We start from the raw sequence: 16,490 nt of genomic DNA, 5'->3' as shown, positions 1-16,490 counted from the left end.
AACTTAGCCTCTGAAATTTTAGTACCATCAATTTAGTCGTTATGGTTCAAAATTTATAACAATTTAGTCTCATACTATGGAAAAATAGGATCAAAATCAAATTTTGATTTTTATCCCATCAAAATTCAATATTTGTAATCTATAAAAATACAGCCCCTCATTAATTTATTGACCTAAACATATAAAAAAACAATTTTAAAACTCCATAAAAATTTGTGTGATAGAGAAAAAATTATAAGACTTAAATTAAAACTCCATAAAAATTTTTAAAAATTATATAGTTACAAATTAGAGTTTAGGGTCCGGATTAACCCAAATTAAATGAAAAATTATTGCTCATTTTTTTATCTGCTCCGTTCCGGCTTACTCTTATGATGTGGATTCTAAAAATGATTATTTCGATTTAGTACACCGGACCGGACCGGACCGTAGAAAAGTCGATGGCATTTAATACTCACCCATAAAAACGTTTTGAATGCACATTTAATACCTAAAACCAAACAACTTTAGATGACGCAACCTCTCTCTGCTTCTTCTATTTTATTTAATTGCCTAATCCACAATTTATTTTTTCTCTGACGTTTTAAATGCAGATAAAGTCATCTTTTTCTTTTTTTTTTTTTTTTAATAATTAAGGTCCAACGTTTGATCTTCATTTTAAAAATTAACAATGTATCTACTATTTTTTGACTTCCGGACACAAAAATAACCTACTTTAACAATTAATAACTATTTGAGCAAAAATGTACCTTTTCCTTTTCTTTTCTGTTTAACATTGGGCGCATTACGTCCAAGTATACGTGGATTTCTCTTTAAACAAACCTTTTTTTTATTTTTTTATTTTGTACTCATTAAACAAAACTTTGTTCCAAGTTTGTACTATATTGTACCATGTGAAAATTCGAAGGGTGGTGATATGAGAACAGTCTTTAATCGGAGTCAATTAATTGAAGGAATCATGAAGTGACATAAAATATTATCAACAATTTCTTGCTCCTGCAATTATCGTGGAAGAAATATTATTTCTTGAAATGAGATGAACCTACGACACTAGTAAGGTGTACCTCCAAACCCAAATATGGCTACGATGTGAAGGGAAAACTTTGAGTCATACCACCATCATAACACTTTTTAAATGCTACTCTCTTTTTTCTTCATTAAATACTTTATATTTAAAATGAGTGACTTTCGTAGATAACAAAAGATTCACGGAATATTTGATGTATTAGAGAAATCATATTTCTCTATACAGTGGATTAATATCCAGAAATTTTTTCATTCATTTATATGTGAATGCAACATGACATTTATTGGGAAAAAAATTGTGCATAATAAATTTTTTTTAGTTCAATAATATGAATCTTTAATTTTATTTTTTCTTTTGAGTTATGAGAATATGTGGTTGTAAAATTTACCATGACTTTTAATCGGGAAATATGTCTTATTTTTTATTTTATTTTTTTTACATCAGTATGACTAAATCTTGAACTATATTCATGTTGGTATATGAATTTTAAGTTCATCATATTTAATCTTGAGCTATATTCTTTATCTGTTGTTGATTGCATTAAACAAGAGCTCTAAGTTAACCACACCAATACTCTTGGCCAATATTTAGGTCTCCCTTCTCAAACTTCTAAAAATAGATGTCAAGTTTTCAGTTCTATTAAAAATAAAGTATGGCGAGTATTGCAGGGTTGGAAGGAGAATATCTTCTCCATCCGGGGCAAGGAGATCTTGATAAAAGCAGTAGCTCAAGCCATCCCAACTTACACTATGAGCTGCTTCAAACTTCCCACGAGCTTATGTACTGAAATTAATTCGCTTTATGCTAGGTTCTAGTGGGGCTCTAATGAAAAGGAAAGGAAAATTCATTGGAAAAGTTGGAAGAAGCTATGTATAAGCAAAGACCAAGGGGTATGGGCTTCAAAAATATTGGTGTTTTCAACCAAGCTATGCTTGCTAAATAGAGCTGGCGTCTAACCCAACATCCTGACAGTCTCTTGGATAAAGTTTTGAAGGGGGTAAATATTACTTTAATGGCATTTTTATGAAGCTGAGTTGGGAAAAAACTCTTCGTTTATTTGAAGAAGCATCATGTGGGACAAGGAGCTTTTTGTTAAAGGTCATAGGTGGAGAATTGGAAATGGCTCCTCAGTGACAATTGGGACAGATCCGTGGCTGCCGGAAATGGAAACATGTGCCCTTTCCAAGTCCAAAATCCAATACGCTATCACAATGTGGCTTTCTTGATAAGAGAGAGGGGAGCTTGGAATGAAGATATAATCAGAACTTATTTCAATGAGCACGATGTTGAAACTATTTTAAACATTCCATTACCAAAAGAGTGTAGAGAAGATGAGGTGATTTGGAATCCTGATAAAAATGGTGTCTTCAGTGTCAAAAGCGCCTATCGTCTCCGCATGGACATGGAGAACTCGAGCCTAGCGTCCTCTTCTAACAAGCAGTACAATGGCAAATGGTGGAAAACTTTTTGGAAAATAAAAGTTCTTCCCAAAATCAAAACCTGTTGTTGGAAGCTTTATCAGATATCATTCCCACCAAAACAAATTTGTGTAAAAGAGGAATTTCTACTAACCTTGTGTGTGGCTTGTGCAGAAAACAGGAGGAGACAATACAACATCTACTATGGGGATGTAAGGTAACAAAGCACCTTTGGGCTAAGTATATTCCTATTTATTCGTCCTCTTTTGTTTTGGACAGAATATAATGGAAAGCTAAAGACTACTGGAATTGGATCATTGACAACACAACTAAAGAAGAGACCGTTGCTGGAATGATAATAGCATGACAGATATGGGAGCACAGGAACAGAGCAATTTTCAGAGGGGAAGCTCAAATTGACCAAGATCTATGCAATTCAATAGAGAAATTCCAAGCAAGTGTCAAGCCATAACAAAACTTCTCAACAACATATATTCCGAGAGTTATAGGTAATTACCAGATCTGCATTGAATCAAATGAGGAAAGAAACAGAATAATCACTAGTTGGAGTACTCCGCCTACGAATTTCTGGAAAATCAACACTGATGTTGCTTGGAATGAACATCGTGGTGTTGGAGGCTTGGGTTGGATCGTGCGAAATTGGAGAGGTGAAGCGATTCTTGCGGGATGCTGTGAACAAGAGCTTACAGATCAATAAAATTTATTGAATTAATGGCGATTTGCAGAGGTCTTCATTCAATTGACATGAACACTTGCTGGCCTCTTTACTTGGAATCTGATTCTTTGAAAGCACTTCGTCTAATCAAGAAAGAAGTTACTGAAGAACAATGCGGCCCACGTCTTGGCAAAAAAGGTGAGTGAAATCGGAGGAGAAAGGAGGTGGACGCTCACGTTCCCAAATTGGCTTTCTATTGCAATCGAATATGTTCCCTTGTTTTAATTTTCTTATTTTATTTCTCGAAAAAAGGGACTTAAAAACTAATTAATAAAACAATTAATTCCTATGATGTCAATAGTTAGCAAATATCTGTTATACTTGAATTAAACTAATTAATGTGATTAATTAGTGGTACTACCAACTTTAATTATTAACTGGTTACTATTCTACCAACGCTAACAAATAATTATTTTGTGCACAGTATTACTTTCATGGATGTAAATCACTTCCAGTAAAGTTATTGATTTTTTTAGTATAACATGTGAGGTGAGATCCAACTTACAACTTTTTAATTGAAGATATACATAATTTGAACTTCACCGAGATACAAGTTCAAATATTTTACATAGTTCATTATTTAAAAAAAACAAAATATTTAATAGTTAATTAGATAGTCCAAACTAATTGATTAATGTCACTAAAATCAAACCAATTAAGTTGCATCAATTAGTGTTGAATGAAAAATTTCGGCCAATCACTAAGTGCCACATCACAATTTAAAATTACATCTTGGACCAGTCATAAAATTACACGTGTTCTAAATTAATTTTAAATCGGCAAATTCAATTGTGTCACATGTCTCTTTTATGACATGACCCAATAAGACCCACAAATACTCTATAAATAGGGAGGTCGCCTCTTAGGGGGCAAGAAGAAAGAAGAAAGAAGAAGGGAGGAGGATCCATAAGTATTGGAGAGTCAGAGCATTCGGTGCATTAAGAGTCATCTACAACCGTCTAACAAGACTCGAAGAACTGAAGACTTGAAGACTACGAGACTTCAAGAATTCTGAACCCTCTCTTCGCCAACCGACAGACCGAAGAACTCAACACGCTGCAAAAGTCGAAAAACTTCAACAAGCTAAAAAGCCGAAGAACTTCAACCAGCTACAAAGCCGAAGCACTTCAACACGCTGCGAAACTAAAGTACTTCATCAAGCTGCAGATTTCGTCAAGCGAGCCAAATACTTCATCAAGCCACAAACCTCGTCAAGCGTCAAGCTTCACAACCGAAGACTTTAAAGATTCTTCACTACTCTAGAAGCTGAAGGTGCAGACCCATTGATTCGATAACAAGCTCACAAGTCTTTGAATTAATCAGAAGTTTATATATCAGAGATTGTAACATCCACATATATAAATACAAATATAAGTTCATAAATTCGAGTTTTCTCTAGTTGAATTTCTAGTTGAACAATTAGATAACAGATACATTAATTATAAAAAAGTCAATGAAATGAACTAAATAATTGGTATGATTGGTCACGTTAAATAATTAATGAAATTGACTATGACTAAATAACTATCTCTGTTCCACAAATATTTTAAATCAGAATATTTAGTATGAAACGTTAGGTAAGTAACTCCATTATATATTGTAGCTCTATTATGGAGATAACATTTGTTAAAAGTCATTGTTAAAATAATATTATTTTAATAAATTTAATTAATAACTATATTATTTTTTTTACGATTAACTTTTAATTAAGCAACTTTAACATCATACTCAAAAACAAAAAAAAAAAAGCAACTTTAACCTTGATTAACCATAATTACAATAGTGTTTCTGTGTGTGTTTGTTTTCTTTTAAAGAACTAGAATTACAATAGTTACAAGGATAACAACATATATAGTCATATCAGAAAATGACCAAATAACTCCCATTCTTAAAGGATGATACAACATAAAAATAGGAAAATCTGAAACAAATTTGATAGTGTAAGAGAGAATATTATTTTGATTTTAAAAATAATAACTAAATAGAAAGGATAAAAGGATCAAAATCAAAATCAAGAAAAACCAAAATAGATATTTTTTATTAAAAAAACCTTACGACCATTTTTCAAAATAAGGTGACAAATACGAACACCTTCGATAAATTGTTTAGTTATTAATTAACATGGGTCAAAGTTCGCGATCCAATAAAAGAGTGGGCTTCCAAGCAAAGAAAGCCCAGAAGGGAATGATTGGCCGTAGCAAAAAATAACGGTCATTCGTCGTCACTTTTGGCCCAGCCCACCGCCCCAGTTTCCTAGTGCGAGTGCAGCACCGTCCGATGGACGATGGAGGGAAAGGAAAAAACTATAGAAGAAAAAGTTTTGAGACCATCGTCAAGTTTAGCGGGTCTTCTCGCGCTCTCTGCAGAAATTATCGGCCCTCTATGTCTTCCTTCACCTTCATACGAATTCTTATGCTATGCATCTGATCTTTGGCTTCATTTCAATTTCTAATATAATTGTTCGTGTTTATTTTGTTTTCACGTTTGCCCTTGTCTCGAAGTAGCGTTTCCCTCTGTTTCTCCCTAGCTGTCGAAGATGCGTATAGTTGATACAAGTTCCTTAGGCGAGGAAGAAAAACTGGAAGAATCAAATGAAGGAGTTCAGAGAAGTAGAGTGATGCGTATAGTTGATACAAATTCCTCAAGCGAGGAAGAAAAACTGGAAGAATCAAATGAAGGGGTTCAGCGAAGTAGAGTGTTCGCAGAGCTGAAACCTTATTGCTTAGAGCTCCTAGAGCTTCTCCAAAAGCCAAAGAAGCATCCTTCCGCAATTCCTTCAATGCTTGAGTTACTTCGAAAAACTTCCCCGACTTCTATGCAACCTTTTTTTGAGTAAGCTACTCTTTCCTCCTGGCGTCTACAATGTGCAGTTCTTCTTTAAGTTCACGTTCGTATTATATGTTGATCCATTTGCGTTTTCTGATCAATCTATCGTTAATCGCACAATCAGTTTTCACGTTTTTAAGGGCATCGAAGAATCTTATTTGCTTCTAGGGGAAATTATTTAAAGGGTTCATTTTAAGTGGAAACGTCGAATAATTATGTCTTTTCGTTCCAGAACTTAAAATGATTAAGAGTGTTTTAGACGTCGTAAAAATGATGCAGTTTTCTGGACGTAGTATACTTGCTGATCATTAATGAGGGTAACTTATTGGATATGATTGGAGATCAACTATCGCTTCTAATGACAATGAAAAACTAATTACAGTTAGACCTCATGTGAACTAGGCTAAAATATTCTTTCGTCCACGAACTGTATGCTTCTTAGAAGATTCAATAATTTCAACCAAACTTATCAATTGTTGTAATATTATTTTTCTGAGAAAAATATATCTATTTTTGTTAACTCATAGCAATTTCAGTTCGTTTGAACTTCCATGCAATGCTACCTGATAGCATAGTCTTTGCTATTTCCAGTTATGCCCTCTTCCCGCTATTGCTGCTATTAGATGCAGCTGTTGTGGATAGATCCCAGCAGAAGGTTGATTCCGGAGAAAACATTGTAACGTCTATCAGTCATGATCTGCCGCATAGAGTGAGTGACAGTGTGGCAGAAGGCGTGCTTCAGTGTCTTGAAGAACTGCTGAAGAAGTGTCATTTAGGATCTGTGGAGCAGGTGGTCTAATTTGAAAACACTTTTAGATTTGAGATGTGCCTCATTCGTTTACCCTTTCGTTTAGTAATTGTCCAGTATCTTTATGGTGTAAGGGACTATTCTTAGGGTGATGCTTGTTATTTGGTACTCACTAATCAGTTTCAAGTAATCAATATCAACTAACTATACTTCTATTCCGTAAGAATAATTTGGTGAAGCAGTCCTGGAGGAGATTTGATTTTTATTGCGCTTCAGTTTCTGTCATCCTTCTTCTACCAAAATATGCAGGATTTGAAGTCTCTAATATCTCACTGGTCTAATTTTAGTTTATTTTTTATGGTGCTTGGGGTTAAGATTTCATATTTATGGGCATCGTGGGTTTATGACTTGAATGAGTGCAATAATTGAAGTAGGTTCTAATTTGTTTGTTGGATCTCTATTTTTAAACTCCGTGGTGTTAAATGTTTATAGTCACTGTCAGCTGAAGATATAAAATTTGATCAGCTTCTGATGCAGAGAGCAACGGTACCTTAAAAGGCTGTTAAGATTGGAGGGGTGGGGGTTTGTCATTGTTGTTGAGTTCTTCAGTTTAGCGGACAATGACTGTTTCTTATATATAAAAAAAAATGTAACTTTCTTCAGTTAGTGTCTTTTGTGGGAAATGAAGCATTTAACTTTTTCTTACTTCAATTGTGTCCCTTAATTGCACTGTCTTGCAGAAAGTAGTAAATAGAAGTTATATGGTTAATTGGCCTGTTTTTGTTGTATTCTGGGAATAGCCTTTAAGGACTTCAATGTATCCATTTTCTGAATTAGTTGCTTGGCTTAAGTATGATGATGTGGTAATGCAGATGGTTGTAGTGCTGAAAAAGTTAACATCTGGAGCTTTGCTATCTCCGTTTGAGGCATCGGAAGAGTTCCGTGAAGGAGTTATCAAGTGTTTTAGGGCAATCTTTGTAAATTTATGTCCCTGCTCAGATCATGCATGCTCTTGTAAACAAATATCTGGTTTCCCAGCACTTGCAGAAAACAGAGATTTTGAAGGTCATCTTGATGTGCTTTCAGAAGAGTCAAAGCCAAATGAATGCTTGCTTGAATTTCTCCGGAGTGAAACTGCATCAGCTGCTGTCGGACACTGGCTGTCACTTCTTCTCAAAGTATGAAAAAACACTTTTTATTTGATTTCCCCATGTTTTAGCATTTATTTTGCACAAGTCTTTCTATCCTTCATGAGTATGTTAAAAGGCTGCAGATATTGAGGCTGCACGAGGACATCATGGAAGTTCTAAACTTCGTATTGAAGCCTTTATGACCCTTCGCATACTTGTTGCAAAGGTAAATATTTAACTTTCCGTTAACTTTGTACAATTGGGCTACCTGTCATCACTTAGAATTAATTCTTGACAGGAGGGACATGAGTTTTAGGTCTTGTTTAGCATGATCTTCACCCATAGTCCATAGAGTAAGTCTTTTTCCTGTGATAAAGATTTGAGACACTCTACCCCTTGATTGGATTGCTTAGAATAAGAAATGAGAATAAGGTCATCTGACCGAGCTTATATTGATTAAGGTACTTTACATTTGGAAAACCAGGTTCAAGTTAAAGCAATAGTAGTTGCAAGTTTCCCGGCTGTTGACTTAGCCTCTCATGACAAATAGAGTACCATTTGAATTATCCGAAGACAAACTCAATTGTCCGTACATATATCAATAAGGAATTGCCAAGGTTATTCTCTGTGTGACTGTGGAGCTCCATAGCTGATTGACTTCAGAATACATGCATGTATTTTAGGCCGTAAATCAACATTATTGAAAAACCTGTAATCCCTGCCACTTCTTAACTTATTTGCTCGAATGGGGATGTTCCCTGATGAAATAAAGAAAAAAAATTATGAATATATTATCTTGTATATATTCACTTTCATACTCTACAATTCTACTTTTTTGGTGTTGTTGTAATAATCTTGAACATGAATATTTTAGTGGTTTAGATTATTGATACTATTATTTTGCAGGTTGGAACAGCTGATGCATTAGCCTACTTCTTGCCTGGTGTTGTTAGTCAATTTTCTAAAGTTTTGCGGACCTCTAAAACAATGTTAAGTGGGGCTGCTGGGAACACAGAAGCTATGAACCAAGCAATTAGAGGCTTGGCTGAATATCTTATGATAGTCCTCCAGGATGATGCTAATAAATCAAGCCTTGATATGCTTGTGGACGTTCAATCTGACATTATGTTGGAGAAGGGTAAAAAGGCACAATATATTCTAGAGGAACTTCGTCAATTGCCAGATAAAGTCCACAGTCGGAGTAAAAAGGTAGAAGAAGCTTCATCTGCTGAGGTGGTGAAGAAAATTACTTATAAATCTGGACCTAAAGAGAAGGTGAGTGCTGACTATCTTAAGGGGAACAAGTATTTTCATGTGGATCGTACAAAGGAATGGGTTGCTGAGACTTCAACACATGTGGACAAACTACTAAGTGGAACTTTTCCATATGTAAGTCATTGAAGGTTATACATTGAGTCCTTCAAGACTTGCCAACAAACTTTTATTGCTCTTATAACTGCTGATGTGTTACCTAACTAACTTTTCTGAGTGTTTGCTAGATTTGTGTGCATCTGGTAAAAAAAGTTAGACTGGGCATCCTGGCTGCAGTAAAAGGCCTACTATCAAGGTGCACTTGTACGCTAAAAGGGAGCAGATTGATGCTTTTGGTGAGCAAAAAGAACTATGACTATCTACCTGTGTAATCAATTTAGTTGGGCTTGTTGATGTATTTAAAGTATTGGTTAACACCTTTTTAATTGAATTTATTGCATTTTTTTGGAAGTAATGAATCCTTTTTCATATCTGTGGAGCCTATAGACGTATAATAAAGTGTGTGAAAAGTGAAATGAAAGTGTATGAATTTCATTAAGAAGGGCAGGATGTCAAAGGTAGACCAATGCTCTGCATTTAATGGATATAAGCAAGATCAGTAGTTCCTTGTCTTACATGAAATTGATATTTTTCAATAATTTGAACTTCATGCTCTTCTTATTCAACGCAATCAACTATTTATTTATTGGATTTTGAATGTTAAAAGGATACATGGTTCTACCTTTTTTCTTGCAATTATATAAACATGAAGAAGTTCATAGAAAAAGGACTTGATGTCCAGCTTTAGCCCTAGTGAAAGAAGAGATTATTGTAAAGATTCCAATTTCTCAATATAAAAAATAAAGCAACATGAACGAAAGGGAAGCAACAATTTTTTTTTTTTTTGTTCCATGTTTCAAGAATACTGCTTATATTAAATTTGTACTATTCCTCTCTATTAGGATCTTCTGAGAAACAGTAGCTATTAGATCCGTCCAAATGACTTTGTTCAGTTGGGTTATTCTAAGACTTCCCATTACAGCTTTTCTAATCTTTTGTAATTTCATCCCATCAATGAAATTGTTTTTTATCAAAAAAGAGAAAAAGAAAAAGAAAAAAGAAATCTGGAACCATCTCATTATACAACTTGCTATTGGCTGCAGGTGTACCTACCCAATACCATCTTTTAGGATTTAATCGGAAAAAGACCATCACTTCTTTTCTGTACTCTGTTGGAAAAAAAGTCATTTTTATGTCTAAAAATCAATTGCGTCAGATACGTCATTATGTGGTCAAATGCACATATAATAGTAATACAGTATGAAATAAGATTCTTTTTATGTGATCTTGGGGCTGCTTGAAATGAAACATAGTCATGGAATATGTTGGGTATTGTTAGGAATTTTTGTATGCTTACCCCTGGCAATTTATGGATTCAGCTAGAAAATGTTATACTGAGTTGGTTGGCATCTTGATCATTGACATTGTGGAAATTTGTTAAGCTTGCTGCTCAAATTGTTTAATTTATATTTCGGCTGTCAATGCAGGAGTGCTTGTGTGCTTTGGCTGTTGACGACTCTGACGATGTTGCAGTCACTGCACAAGAGTTCCTTGAATATTTATTCTGGATTACTCGGAACCAACAATTGCAGCATGACATTGCCAAAATTTTTGTGAGGTTCTTATCTGATATATAAAACCACAAATTACTAAAATTTCTTGGACATATTGTAAAGCTAACTTCCGCCCACCCAAAAAAAAAAAAATCTAGGCTGGTTGAAAAGCTTCCGAATGTGGTTCTTGGAAGTGAAGAGAAGTTTGCTCTATCACATGCTCAACAGTTACTCGTGGTGGCATATTATTCTGGTCATCAGCTCATTATAGATCATCTTATCCACTCTCCAGTATGACCTTCTCTTTGATGTTTTACCAGACATGGCTACTTTCATTTACTTTAATACTTCATTTTCTGCCAATAACTAACAGAAGATGTAGATGAAGTATGACTTGCTGCTTTGTTCCTTGAAAAATGATAGAATAATTGCTGGAAGTACTATGGCTTCAACAATAGTTAACTATAAAGTTATTTTCTATGCTTGAATACATGTTTTGGATCATAACAATGAATCTTTATTTCCCCTTCTAGTTTCACTTTGGGTAAATCATGAGCTATGTTTGAAAATAGATGGAAAGTAAATTCATCTGAGCTATTCTTTCCTCTTCTCCTGTATCATTCTGCTATTGATTTTATACTTGGCACTGCATGATTTTATTTCTGATTTTATTTTTGTTATTTCCCTCAGTTTTTTTGTCCATTTGATCTTTAATCTCTTATTTACTGTTTTGTATGTTTTCATTACCAGATTAATTTTTCATTGGTCGTTGAATTTTTAGGTAACTGCCGTTCGCTTTCTAGATGTATTCTCTGTTTGTCTAAATCAGAATTCAGTTTATGCCAGTTCTCTTGGAAAATTCCTTTCATCAGGGCCATCTTCTTTAGGATATTTGCACTCTCTTACTGAGTTAAAAGTTGGAACTAATTTCATCAGTAATTGCCTCTCCATCATGAATACTGCCTTGCCTGCAGTTCCAGAGCCCACAAAGGTTCAAGAGAAAGATATACTGCGAAAGAATCATGTGCTTCCTCGCATGCCCCCATGGTTTAATGGCATTGGCAATCAGAACCTATATGAAGCTCTTGGAGGAGTTCTCCGACTTGTTGGTTTGTCTTTGGTGTCAGGTTCTTGTACTATTCTATTTCTGATATTTCAGCTCTTCTTTTCTTATCTTTTGTCCTCATCTCGTATGCTTTCTTATTACCAGATAACAAAGGTGAAGGTAGTTTGTCGGTTACCATTGATATCCCACTGGGAAACTTACAAAAATTGGTTTCTGAGATTCGTAAGAAAGAATATAGTGAAGAAAGCTGGGAATATTGGTATAGGAGGACTGGTTCAGGACTGTTGGTGCGCCAGGCAAGCACTGCTGTATGTATTCTGAATGAGATGATATTTGGCGTTTCAGAATATTCAACAGGTTACTTCTCAAGTAAGTTTCAGAGAACAAGAATGCATAGGAAGGCTACCAATGACTATGAATGTGCCACAACCAACGATTGTGGTTGGAAGATTTCCCTGGAAAAAGTTAGACCTCAGTTAATTGATTGTATTGGTAGGATTCTGCATGAATACCTATCTCCTGAGATATGGGAGCTTCCAATACAACATAAATCTTCCCCGATGCATCCTGTAGGTGAAGAAGACATTAGTTTACACTTCTTCAGAGACACTGCTATGCTCCATCAGGAAAGATAAAACTTCATAACTTACATGCATAGTTGTAGATGTTTGTCATTGCCATACGGTGATTTTACGTTGTGTTGAAACTGCAGCTTCTTCTCTTGAACAGGTTATAATTGAAGGAATAGGTATTTTCAGTATGTGCCTCGGAAAAGATTTTGCTTCTTCAGGATTTCTTCATTCGTCTCTTTATTTGTTGCTTGAGAATCTTATTTCCTCAAACGTGGAAGTTAGAATCACCTCTGATGCTGTCTTACATGTCCTTTCTTCTACATCTGCCTACCCAACAGTAAGATAATGTCAGTTATTTTTAGTTATTTTTAGGAAACAATTTCATTGATGGTATGAAATTTACAACAGCCTTACACAAGGGATTATATGAAGCACTTCCAATTGGTGATTATCAAGTTGTGATCAGTTGCAAATATAAATGTTTTGCAGGTTCGAGACTTGGTTTTGGAAAATGCAGATTATGTGATTGATTCAATATGTCGGCAGTTACGTCATTTGGATCTCAACCCTCACGTGCCAAATGTTCTTGCTGCCATCCTTTCCTATATTGGAATAGCTCATGAGATTTTGCCTCTGTTGGAGGAACCTGTATGCCAATTAACATCCTTTAACAATCTAATTCATTATAAAGCGGTCTTTGGATTTACTCATTTAGGGGGCACCTGTGTTCCGTATGGAATGCGATGCATATGGTTGTGTGCTCATAGTTTGCCATCCTACATTCTTGATGGTCTCTTAGAGTTGAAATTTTATACATTTCTTATGTGCAGTCATTTACATAATTTTGATACCTTCTGAATGAGTTGAAAGTCTGATGCACTGAACTATTGCAGATGCATTCAGTATCGCTGGAACTTGAGATTCTTGGAAGACATCAGCACCCCAGTTTAACTGGTCCCTTCTTAAAGGTCTTTTCTGAATTATGCATATCCACTGTCTTTGTGGTAAAATTTATAATAATAAATATGACTGTTTGTTGAGAGTTGCTTGTCCTTTCCATTGCTGTAAGATTTTAGGTGTTACGACTGTTTATGTTGTATATCTTTGCTCATTTAGCTTTTTGTTCGAGATTTTGGACTCCTTGGGTTGAGTGAGGGAGAGAGTTTCCTAACTTGTCTCTCCTTGATTGTGAGGATCTTTGTGATTTTTCTTTGAAACGAAGGATTTTTGTGATGGTAAAACCAAATTGTTAATATATTTATATTATTATGGAAATAATTTTCTCTAGGCAGTAGCAGAGATTGCCAGAGTATCAAAGCATGAATCTAATTGCCTGCCTAGTAAAACAGCATCATATCTTGTTCATGTCAAGTCTATAATCACTAAGGAGGGAAACCGGGCAGAATCTGAGTCTGGAGGAGTATCTACATCGTGTTACGATGATGATAAAAATATATCTTCGATGGAATCAGGTGATCGATTTTGTTAACTTGTATGCTATACTAAATTTAACTCTTCGATCTTGATGTTTAATCAGCCTTAAACGTTAAACTTCTGTCTGATCTTGGTGATATAAAGTTGAGGGTTTTATTTCTAAACTGTAGTATGGTGTGGTACATCAAATGTTAAACCATTGTAGAAAAATCCTGAACTGTGAATGCACATACTTTATTTTCCGTTCAGTTCCTTTGTTCTTGCAAGGAAACAGTGCTGGATATTAGGAGGATTAACTTAATCTACTCGTCAAAATTGTCATTGTGCATCGTCGCAAGAGTGAACTTAATCTAGATTCAATTAGATGTTTCTAAGACTGTAGTACTATGAAACATGAGGCTTAATGAAAGAATTATTTAAAGGTCAAATTTATTCTGTGTAGAGTGGGAAAATATTTTGTTCAAGTTCAACGATTCCAGAAGATATAGACGAACTGTTGGATCCATTGCTGGTTCGTGCATTGTGACTGCTGTACCTCTCTTGGCTTCACAGAATCAGGCAACGTGCTTGGTGGCCTTAGATATTATTGAGGTATGTATCTTTTCTGGATGTTTCTGGACTGGCACCCACGTTCAAGTGGACCCAGTAGATCCATATCCCATAGTACTACAATTTGTGAAGCAAATATGTGCAAATAGGTTTTTCAAATTTTAAGGGGGTTTTCAAGCACTTCATTCTCCACAACTTGAAATGAGAAAGAAAGGCAGTATCTAACTATTTAACGAAATGTAGAAGTTATTTAGCTTATGTGCATTGTATCCCTTCCAGCTTTTCTGTTTATAGAAGTTGGTGTTCGGATGCGATCTAATTGCAGTCTAGGTGATCTGAAAAAGAAAAAAAACTGAGCCGCCTAGATTTTCCCAAGACTGTCTAGATTCGAGCTGAGAATTGGATCCCTTTGTTAGAGAGTGATATCTAGTCGTGGTCACTTTTTCTGTAATAGAACGTCAGTAAGGATTATTTCATGTCCCTGAATTAAATTGCACGTGGTCATATCTTGTATCATAGTCATAATTATTAATGGAGGTATGCCAATAAAAAGTAGTAGCCTTCTCTCTCTCTCTCTCTCTCATCACTTTGATGAAATAAAGATTCTTTCTCATCTACATCCATTTTTGGTGATGGATGCACCTTATAATGCATGAAATCTTGCAAGACTGAATATATATATATATATACTTACATACGTACACTTAAATTTTATTCTGATCCAAAACGTTATTTATCTAAATTGTTTGTATAGTATGGGATAGTGGCATTAGCGAAAGTTGAAGAAGCCTATAAGCACGAGAAGGATACCAAGGAGGCAATTGAGGAGATGTTGCACTCACATTCGTTTTATCGGCTTCTAGACACTTTGGAAGTTTCTGATGAGGGGTATGATGAAAATAGGTTGCTTCCCGCGATGAATAAAATATGGCCCTTTTTGGTTGCTTGCATTCAGAACAAAAATCCAGTGGTAAGCTATCACTCGTCTATATGTTTTTCCTCCAAAACGAAAATGTTTGTTCTAGCTTTTACTTGTGCAATCGTTGTATCTTTTGATTCATGCAACTGAGGTCGATGATTTTTACGATTTTAGTTTCAAGAGTCCTGAAGCCTACATGGCAAGAAAGAAAATGTTGGCTTTTATTTTGGACCTGCTTCTAACCTTTGTCAACTCAAAGAAATAATTACTTTTAGTTGAATTTAGATTATGCTGCTGGCCTGCTGCCTCCCTCTTTCCAATTTAATATTTATTTACTTTGAAATAGTAATCCATGCAACTTTGGCAGGCTGCACAGAGATGTTTGAATGTGATCAGCAATTCAGTGCAAATCTGTGGAGGAGATTTCTTTACACGCCGATTCCGTACAGATGGGTCTCATTTTTGGAAGCTTCTGAGGACGTCTCCATTTCAAAGGAAACAAAATTTGAGAGAAGAAAAGGCCGTGCTACAACTTCCTTATAGAAACGCATCTGTATCTACAGAAGACTCGGTTGCTGAAGTTTCCAGTCTGAAAGTCCAGGTTGCATTGCTGAATATGATTGCTGATCTATCTCGAAACAGAAGAAGTGCATCAGCGTTGGAAGTAGTCCTCAAGAAGGTCAGTGGCCTAGTCGCAGGTGTAGCCTTTAGTGCTGTTGTTGGGCTACGGGAAGCATCTTTGAATGCACTTGAAGGACTTGCATCTATAGATCCCGATCTTATTTGGCTTCTCGTCGCTGATGTGTTCTACTCCATGAAGAACAAGGATGTGCCTTCGCCACCCACATCAGATTTTCCCGAGGTATCGAAACTTCTACCACCGCCTTCATCTCCAAAAGGGTATCTTTATGTGCTTTATGGGGGTCAAACTTTTGGTTTTGACATCCAAGTTTCGTCTGTGGAATTTGTATTTAAGAAACTGCAATCTCACATTTCTACGTGTTAATACGGTTCCAAGTATTTATAACTGATGGTTGTATATAAACTTTTTTGCCCTTTTCATGATTGACACAGACCTGGGGTTTTACCTCAATTACTTTTCGCAGCTGCTTTACTTCGTTGTTACCATATTCATGCATGTGACGGTACATCTTTTACACCCATGCTTTGTAAGTAATTCTGGCCTATAACTGCAAACTCA

At 35.4% G+C, this 16,490-nt stretch overlaps 1 protein-coding gene and 1 long non-coding RNA gene across 2 annotated transcripts; one reads left to right on the top strand and one right to left on the bottom strand.

Moving 5' to 3' along the window:
- Nucleotides 1-2,275: 2,275 nt before the first annotated feature.
- Nucleotides 2,276-3,522, bottom strand: LOC148211603 (uncharacterized). Its single transcript, XR_015790185.1, has 2 exons — nucleotides 2,600-3,522; nucleotides 2,276-2,527 (listed from the first exon to the last, which is right to left on the bottom strand). It is a non-coding gene; the product is annotated as an uncharacterized LOC148211603 (long non-coding RNA).
- A 1,949-nt stretch (nucleotides 3,523-5,471) lies between these two features.
- Nucleotides 5,472-16,390, top strand: LOC111016693 (ARM repeat superfamily protein). Its single transcript, XM_088122435.1, has 18 exons — nucleotides 5,472-6,013; nucleotides 6,599-6,797; nucleotides 7,628-7,933; nucleotides 8,022-8,111; nucleotides 8,792-9,274; nucleotides 9,385-9,492; nucleotides 10,684-10,814; nucleotides 10,908-11,040; nucleotides 11,500-11,530; nucleotides 11,724-11,876; nucleotides 11,960-12,442; nucleotides 12,546-12,724; nucleotides 12,877-13,035; nucleotides 13,281-13,355; nucleotides 13,676-13,859; nucleotides 14,264-14,412; nucleotides 15,125-15,340; nucleotides 15,657-16,390. The coding sequence occupies exons 1-18, from the start codon at nucleotides 5,718-5,720 to the stop codon at nucleotides 16,293-16,295; spliced, it is 4,014 nt and encodes a 1,337-aa protein (XP_087978561.1). The 5' UTR covers nucleotides 5,472-5,717; the 3' UTR covers nucleotides 16,296-16,390.
- Nucleotides 16,391-16,490: the final 100 nt, after the last annotated feature.

The sequence above is a fragment of the Momordica charantia genome (genome assembly GCF_013281855.1).
Source record: "Momordica charantia cultivar OHB3-1 chromosome 4 unlocalized genomic scaffold, Mcharantia_2.0 BLBB01000004.1, whole genome shotgun sequence".
NCBI classification, from domain to species: domain Eukaryota; kingdom Viridiplantae; phylum Streptophyta; class Magnoliopsida; order Cucurbitales; family Cucurbitaceae; genus Momordica; species Momordica charantia.
Note: the sequence above shows the minus strand (reverse complement) of the source record. Positions and strands in the feature narration are given on the sequence as shown.